The sequence below is a fragment of the Cajanus cajan genome, chromosome 7 (genome assembly GCF_000230855.2).
Source record: "Cajanus cajan strain Asha chromosome 7, NIPB_CcT2T_4, whole genome shotgun sequence".
Taxonomy (NCBI): domain Eukaryota; kingdom Viridiplantae; phylum Streptophyta; class Magnoliopsida; order Fabales; family Fabaceae; genus Cajanus; species Cajanus cajan.
Window position 1 is genome coordinate 15,410,730 of NC_138523.1, and position 9,424 is coordinate 15,420,153.

At 32.8% G+C, this 9,424-nt stretch overlaps 1 protein-coding gene across 2 annotated transcripts; it reads right to left on the reverse strand.

The window, feature by feature from the left end:
• Nucleotides 1-718: 718 nt before the first annotated feature.
• On the reverse strand, nt 719-2,702 carry LOC109794670 (THO complex subunit 5A). 2 transcript variants are annotated; one of them, XM_083061193.1, is made up of 4 exons: nt 2,377-2,702; nt 2,184-2,246; nt 1,829-2,119; nt 719-1,073 (listed from the first exon to the last, which is right to left on the reverse strand). In XM_083061193.1, the coding sequence occupies exons 2-4, from the start codon at nt 2,211-2,213 to the stop codon at nt 897-899; spliced, it is 498 nt and encodes a 165-aa protein (XP_082917319.1). In that variant the 5' UTR covers nt 2,214-2,246; nt 2,377-2,702; the 3' UTR covers nt 719-896. The 2 variants fall into 2 exon arrangements, with proteins under 2 accessions (XP_082917319.1, XP_082917320.1); XM_083061194.1 differs by having other exon boundaries at nt 719-1,087; nt 2,377-2,700.
• Between the last annotated feature and the right edge of the window lie 6,722 nt (nt 2,703-9,424).

Here is a 9,424-nt window from a genome sequence, read left to right on the forward strand (position 1 = left end):
GGATGAGTTTATCTATGGAAACTTCCGTAGATAAGTTATCTATGGAATTTTCCATAGGTAAGTTATCTACGGAAATTTCCGTAGGTAAATTATCTACGGAAATTTTCGTAGGTAAGTTATCTACGGAAATTTTTGTAGGTAAGTTATCTACGAAAATTTCCGTAGATAAGTTATCTATGGAAATTTCCGTAGATAAGTTATTTACGGAAATTTCCATAGATAACTTACCTACGGAAATTTCCATACATAACTTACCCACGGAAACACCTAAACCACCCAATGGATATTTTTCTTTGTAAAAATGACCCAAGCGCTACTAATTTTACATTATGACAAAGAAAGATGTACTCAATACTGGGAAATTTAAAATAATTAGTAAAACAAAAAAAAATCATTTAAAATACAGAAATTTAAATATTGCCAAAGAAAGATGTACTCAATATATCAAGGGACGGATCTAGGAATTATGTTTTAAAAAAGAAAAACTAAAATTTTAAATATTTATGTGAAATGACAACAAAATTCCCTTAGTTTATCTATTGAGTGAACCACTTTCTCCTTTCCTACTAGTCTAGTGGGTTTACTTAGATTAAAACTTTTGGTTTTTTTTTTTTCTGTATTAACTTTTATTATTCATTTTCATTGGAAATTAGAAATGAAACACAAGGATGGCTCTGCTCCGTGGAAAAAGGACTCCTATATATTGAAGGATTTAGAATGAAAAGGAATAGAAAATTGATCTATAACAGCAATTATAACAAAATATCTTCCCAGAGTTCCCCTTGCAGTTATTACAATAGAACACTAAAATAAGGTAAAGTTATGTAAAAGCTAACCTAACACTAAATAAATAAACTCCAGATATTCAATTATTCACCCCATCCCCTATCCAATTATCAAGGCAAATGAGAAAAGAAACGGAAAGAACAAAAAAAATCAAATACTTGAATATTGAAATCAGTTTGCAAATTGTGAAGCCAGTAGAAATAAATAGCAATGCTCCCACAAGCCAGTAAGTCATTTTTAAGCATTCTTGATTTTATCCACCAACCAAAAGGGTCTGTTGTGTCCTCCTGACAAATTAAAACTAGCAATCAAACAAAGATTTTGCTGATTGAATATTTCAAAAGGCATCTTGCTGATACTATGATGTTTAGATAAAAAAGATTTATGAAACAAAAATCAGAGAAAAAAGAAGCAAATGCTGACAAAAAAGTAGGGAAAAATTAGTAAGTTCACTTTATATCTTCTTATTGCTAATTTTAGTATCAACAAGACTAAAAGCATAGCTTTATGCTTTTACTTCACAGTCTTAGTTACTGCTTTAAGAATAAATTTAGTGCTAAATAATAATAATTAGCAGTTAAAAGTAATTTACGATCATACCAATTGGATCAAAGATCTACATGAATAATATTATTAGTCAAACAAACCAAAATAGATAACTCTACAACATCTATGAAGTCTTGCTTTGTGTAAAAAGAACCAACCCATTTAATATGATCAGCAGTCTTACATATAGTATCAAAAATGTCAAAAGACATGCTCTGTAAATTTATTCATACAAGTCAGAAAAGAATACAAGATAGACACAAAATTATGACTGCAATTTAAAACCTTGCTTCTAGCTTATCAATACAAAATTTATATTGAGGACAGAGGCACGCTAAATAAACTAATGCAATTGAATCCACTACAATAAAAACATATAATTATAATGCACACTTATGTCACTTCCATCAATTTCATTTGTTCAATCCACCTAATTGCAAATTGTGAAGCACACTCGCTAGGTTAGGATTTTCGCAACAGAGTATCGCAGAGTCACCTTGAATAACTCAAAATTGAGCCTCCTGAGCATGAGATTGTGCGCAGCGTCACTTGACAAAACGGAGTCCTTGATATCCTGTGGAGCGTCGCGGAAAAACTCCTCCACGGGAACGAGGTCAATGTCGGGATATTTGGACTTGAAGTCTTTGCAAGCCTTGATTGCCTTCACGTAGTGGCTTTTCTCGTACATAAGGTTGTGAAGCTGCAGCGATGTGAAATCCATGGGAGCCTTGGCACGCTCCGTTTCGGTTTTCACTCTGTCTTCCTCAAGCAAGATATTGCGATTCGCCTGAAAACAAACGAAGAGAGTCATAAACCCTAGACTAGAGAATAAGAGTTGCGAAATAGAGTACCTGGCGGAGAGTGACGAAGTGCAGGAACATTTGAGTGACAAGATCTCAAAGGTTATGTACCATCTGCACAACAATAATAGTAAGAACATTAACAATAACAAACAAAAAAGTAAAAGAAAAGTTTTTAAATGTACATAAAATTAGCCTAACAGAAAAAATCAAAGCTTTCCCTCTTTCTCAACACCCAACTCACACTTTTTTTGCTTTGACTCCTTGCACGACATCAACTCCGAGAAGTTTGCTGCGACAAGAAGTAGTGACGAGAGGAGGATGAAGGAGAGGGCAAGCTCGACGGAGAATGCCTTCAAATCTAGGGAGACAAAAGGGGACAACGGCTGGTGCAGCGGCCCAAGCGGAAGCGTTGCCTAGGAACCTTAAGTGCGGCAGCAGAGAGAATAGAGAAAATGAAATGGAGGAACCTTAAGTGCGGCAGCGGAGAGAAAATGAAACAGAAAAACCTTAAGTGCCCTAATTTTTTTGTCCGTCACGGACACGCTTCAGAGTCTAATAGAGAAAATCAAATGGTTGGGGCGCGCTTGGGAGGGAAATATATGTAGATAAGTTATCTACGGAAATATCCGTAGATAAGTTATCTACGAAAATTTCTGTAGATAATATTCCGTAGAAAATTAATTAAACATTTTTATCAAACAAACTCATACAGATTTTAGATTTTATTTACTATCTTTCATAATCAAAAGAAATTCAATATTGAATCAAAAGATAATAAAAATTATAACTAAAATATTTATAAATTTTTTAATATTAAATTTAGTATATATTAAAATTAATTAATTAAATACTTGTATTTAAGAAATTTTTACAGATTTTAAATATATATATTTTAAAGTTTTTATTTTATTAAATTAAATAAAAATTATTTATTTTTTTATCACTTTTTAATATAGTGAGTGAATGATAATGAATTAACTAAAATTCTAAAATATATTTTAATTAAAAATTATTTTTTTGGTTAATACGGTAACTAAAAAGTATTAAAATAAATAATTAAACTAAAAAAGAATAAAGTTTATAATAATTATTTTTTTAATGATGTTAAATTAAATATTCTAATTATTTTATAATAAATAAAAGTAAAAAGATAATAAAAATATGTTTTACATACGGAATTTATCTATGGAAATATCTGTAGATAAGTTATCTACGGAAATATCCGTAGATAATATTCCATAGAAAATTAAATATTATCTGCGGAAAAATTTTTGTAGATAATATTTCGTAAATAATTAAACATTATCTACGGAAAAATTTCTGTAGATAATATTCCGTAGATAATAACAGTTTTTCTTGTAGTGAAAACACATTTATGCTAATTAGTTTATAATTTATAATATCCTAAACATATAATTATATATAGGTAATATAATATAAGTCATACCTCACACACATTGATTTATATTTATCTTATTTATATTTTGAAAACACCCATATAATAATGAAAATATTATATAGTGCATTGTTGTGTGTATCGATGCGATTAGGATTGGTTGCATTTGAAAAATAATTGGCTTAAATTTTATTTAATAATTTCAGACGGATTTAAATTTTGTATTGATAAGCTAGAAGCAAGGTTTTAAATTGCAGTCATAATTTTGTGTCTATCTTGTATTCTTTTCTGACTTGGATTTTGTGGTCTTCATGGAAGTTGTAGTCTTGGATGTGATCTTTTCAATGACACTGGAATGAGGTAAAATGAAGGTTTAGAACTCCAGTTATAGTTGTTTTGGTAATTAGAGGCTAGTTATAAGCGTTAAATATATCTGTTGTGATTTTGAATTGTTAGCTGAGAAGAGGATCTATTCAGAATCTCATGTCTTCATAAGAGTTATAACTTATTCTTTTATCTTTCTTTTGAGATAGGATTGAGATCGTTGGACAAGTGTAACTCTCTAGGTATCATTTTCCTTGACAGTTATTGATGGGATATGTATGCTATCATGATGTTTTCGAGTTACTAGGCAATGCAAGGATAAAAATGATTTTGTTATGATGTTCTGAGGTGTTGTCATGTGGATTGTAAGGTTATTTAAGGTTTTATGATGCTATGTGGTAAAGTTAAGTTCATGCACATGTTATATGGTGTGAAATAGTGATAGATTTATATATATGATTGGGAAGGATGTATATATGAAGGTTTAAATAGGTATTCTAATATGATATCCATGTATGTGGATATGAGGATAGATGACCTTATAGATTAATTAGTGAATGATTGTGTGTTTAGTGAGATTGACCTTAAGATGTGATATCATCATATTAGAGTTAATTTTGAAGATATATCCAAGATAGATTTAGGCCTTGTAATTTCTTGCGCGGATATAACATAGATCTACCTATGGTAGAAGTTTTGCTTAAGTGGGAGATATCAAAAGTCAATTTGTGAGGTTAGAAGTTTTATTGAGATAGTTTATAGGAAATTTATTGAGTAAATTTTTAAGATAGCCGTTCACGGTTTAGGCTGCTCTCGTTTATCTCGTCGCTACTATAGGAATTGCTTTTGCTTTCTTTTCTTCTAGCTACTAAGATGTTTCAGTTCACTAAGTTGTCTTTTGCCTACCCATGAATTCAACAGTAGTTCAAAAGGTTAACCTATACCGAGGATCCCCGGACCTATGCTTATTTTCAACTCCCCAAAGCATTTCGTCGCTTACTTCTCTAGGTTGCTTAGTATTTGACTAGATTGACTAGGAAAGACTTGCCTTTGTATGAGATAATAAATGTGAGAGTATGTTTCAAACTCTTAAGGAAAGATTGGATAATGTTACCGGATTTTAGTAAGTCTTATGTGGTATACCGTGATGCTTCTATATAAGATGAATTTGGAGATAGTGTAGATGCAAGGAGGAAGGGTAATAACTTATGTTTCTAAGCAATTGAAAATTTATGAGAGGAATTACCTTACCCATGACATTGAGTAAGCAATCGTGATATTTACACTAAGATTTGGAGACACTATCTATATGATTCTAAGTTGGAGGTATTTAGTGATCATTAGAGCCTCAAATTTTGTTTGACCCGAAGGACTTGAATATGGGACAAAAGAGATAGTTGGAATTTTTGTGGACTAGGATTTCAATCTTAGTTGTTATTTGCATAAAGTCAATGTGATGGTTGATGCTTTGAGTAGGAACCCCCTACATTATTTTTTTTCTTATGATTAGAGAGATGGATCTTTTTGGCTGAAATTAAAGATTTAAGTTTGACTTATGAGATTACTCCGAGTAGTATGAAACTAGGTATAACTTGAGTAACGAGTGAATTGTTGAAGGAAATTGGAGACGTATAATTAATTGATTAATTTTGGTGACAAGATATGAGACTATAGGATAAGGTGATGAATAAGAGTTTGACTTGGGTGTAGATGGACTGGTGAAATTAGAGATCTGATATGTATACCTAGTGAACTTACGCTTAGGTGCTTAATCTTTAAAGATGATCACAGAAGTAAAACCAATATTGTGGCAGATGCCTTGATTATGATGACCTCTAGTATATCATTTATGATGATTTAAGGGTTGGATTTGATTGAAGAATTTAGAGACTTATGCTTTGTGTGTGAGATTATCCTTAGGAGCATTGAATTGATTGTGTTAAAAGTGACTAGTGAATTAATGGATGAGATTAGAGAAGCCTAGAAGTCAGATCCTTTCTTAGAGAACCAAGTGGAGAAGATTGGTAGAAGTATAGATAACCATTTATGAGTAGAAATCGACATTATTTTGAGGTGCAAGAACAAACTTGGGTGCATAGTAACCTTGAATTAAGGAAGATGATTTTAGAGGAAGGACATAACAGTACTCTTAATATATATATTTAGGAGCTAATGAGATGTATCGGGACCTTAGGAGGATGTATCTTAATAGCGCAGCGGAAGTGAAGTGACCTAAGGTGAAGAAAGAAGTAGAGAAATTGTATACTTGTGTTTAGTATGCTAGAAGTCTTTAGGTATTTTGTAGCACTCAGACGTCCCATTGTGGAAGTGAGATGATGGGTGGATAGGCCTTAATTGTAGGTTTGTCTGAGATGCTTAAGAAGTTGATTCTATTTGTGTTTTAGTGGATAGGCTTGCCAAGTTTACTTGTTTTGCCCTTAGATATCTTTTGATAAAGTTGTATCTCATTAAGGTAGTGAGGTCGCATAATAATTAGAAAGTTAGAAGCGAGGAGTCTACCATTACAAAAATTTCGAGGACGAAATTTCATAAAGGAGGGAAGTATTGTAACAGCCCAATTTTTAATGGGCCGTAGGCCCAATTCGTTGCCCAGAACGGGCCGTTTCAAAAGTGAAACGGGCCGTTCTGGAATAAGTTAAAGGCCCAAAATTTGAGAATCAGAACGGGCCGTTCTGGAGGGAGAACGGGCCGTTCCGGTTTGGAGAACGGGCCGTTCCAGAGGGAGAACGAGCCGTTCTGGTTTGGAGAACGGGTCGTTCCGGAGGGAGAACGGGCCGTTCTGCTGGGATTGGGAACGGGCCGTTCTGGTTTTGGAACGGGTCGTTCCAGTTCAAAAATTTGCGTAGGTTTGAAGGGCCCAGAACGGGCCGTTCCGATTTTGGAACGGGCCGTAGTGGTAGGTGGGCGAAAAATCCTATAAATAGGCCTCAAATCCTCTCATTTCTACACACCTCACATTCTCACTCTCTCTTCTCTTCTGTTCTCTCTTTCGTTCCTCTTCTTCTCTCTGAAGACCAAGAGGAACTCAGAAGATGAGGTTCTGTCCCAGATTTAGTTTCGATCCTTGTTTAAGGAAAAAGAGGAGGAGGTTCTGCCCGAGTTCCTATTTATCCAGGTACGGGGGAAAAGGAGATTATTTATATGTAGAGTTACATGAGGGAATTGGGTAGAGGAAGAGCCCTTAGGGTTATGAATAATTTTATAATTATTTCTGTTTGGAGAATTAATTATCTTATGTGATTCTATATATATTTAGGATTACGAATATATGTTTAACTTGTAAAAATGATGCTCTGGGAGAGAGAACGAAATTATAGAAAAGTGTCTGTAAGTTAGGTTGTGAAAAATTGGATGATTTCTGTTTGAGAAATTGAGGATCCCAATAGATTCTGTATGTGTTGAGGATTATAAATATGCTAATAATTTGTAAGAATGATGATCTAAGAGGGAGAACGAAATTGTAGAAAAGTGCCTGTGAGTTAGGTTTTGGAACAATTGGGGATTTTACTGTTTACGTTAAAATTATATTAAATTGATAATTCTGTTGTTTGTTATATTAGTTTATGAATGTTATTGTTATATTATTTGATGATCTAGATGATGAATTACTTGAGGGGTATGTGAATCACCATTTGTGTGGATTGTGTATATATTGTGGAATTGAGATGTGGATGTGGATGTGGATGTGGATGTGGATGTGGATGTGGATGTGGATGTGAATGTGGATGTGAATGAAATGTGATTGTGGTTCTTCACACCTATGACCAGGGGTGAGCACGGCCCGAGATTGTTACATGAGTATCGTGACCTTGGTTAACATGTCAGGGGTGAGCACGGCCCTAGGTTAGGGATAACGTGACCTTGGCACAGTGTTATATCAGGGGTGAGCACGGCTCTGGATTGTTACATGAGTATCGTGACCTTGGTTAACACGTCAGGGGTGAGCACGGCCCTGGAATAGGGATAACGTGACCTTGGCACAGTGTTATATCAGGGGTGAGCACGGCTCTGGATTGTTACGTGGGTATCGTGACCTTGGTTAACATGTCAAGGGTGAGCACGACCCTAGGATAGGGATAACGTGACCTTGGCACAGTGTTATATCAGGGGTGAGCACGGCCTGAGATTGTTAAATGGGTAGCGTGACCTTGGCATAGTGTGAAGTGCAAGATTTGTGATGATTGGTGTGATTGAGAATTATGACGTGATGACGATGTATGATTGATTGAAATACGATATGTTGAAATATTTATGAATATTTAGTTATAATGAGATAATATGTTGTGTTTTCTTATGTGCTATATATATAGATGTTTTCTTTTCTCACCGTGCGATTTGTGGATATTTTAGGTGAGGAAGATCCGGCTACGAGTGACATCTAGAATGCTAACGGTTGAGTTGTGGTTATGCTCTGATATTGTGACATCGGGGCAGAGGATTTTCTTTAGGACATAGATTGTTATATGAAATTAGAATTGTAAATATTATTTTTGAAAATCATTTGTAAACTCTCACGTTTCATTTTTATCATTGTGGTTATTGAAGAACAATTTTGAAGATTCTCATGTGAACCCTTTTACCGAAATTGAAAATTGTTTTTGTTAAGTTTTCATTATTACAATATATGTGTTGGGGTAGTAAGGGTGTCACAAATATTATATCATATTAATTAATAGTGGATGCTCATGCTGATTAATTAGAACCACTGATAACAGAACATTATTCCCTAACTGCTCATTTGTAGCCACAAAAACATGCATCAAATTTAGAGAGCCTTGTACCATAGCAACTCTTCATACATTATTAATTACAATAATATTAGTTATATAACATCTTTTTAGAAATGTGTTGACAAGATAATCGATAATATATTTATTTTTAGATAAAACTTAAATGTAATATTAAATGCTAGAGGGAACCGGCCAAGTTAACTAGAGTATCATACAAAGAGGGAGAGTGACACTTAAGTATTCTTAATTAAGATTTATATTAAAGTTTATATTAATATTTTATTGTTGGATTTATTGTATTACCCTTTATCAAATTTTTCTGGTATTAAGTGCATTTATTTAGAGTTTTATAAATTTTACACTCAAAATGTGAGGAAGTGTATTAAAAATTTTATATTGAATAATGATATAACTAAGATAAAGTATATATAAATAATAAAAATTCATACATTACAAATCACTTATATATATATATATATATATATATATATATATATATATGATTAAATTAAACTTAGATTCATATAGTTAAGAGAAAACTAAAGATTGTGTAAGGCTTAAAAAAGTGTTTAAAAGGATCGACTAATTTTTAAAGCTAAAATTAATAAAATTTATTTGAAATCATCAACGTTACAAGAAAATTAATAAAATTTATTTGCTGAATTATATTTGAAATCATCAACGTTGATGGTAGCTGGCTTTAACAATTTTATCTATACATGGATAAAAAAATGTTGAAAAATAATGATGTTAGTAATATTATTATTAATCGCTTTGCTTCTAGAACGCTATAAAGAAATTTCACTTTGTGATAATTT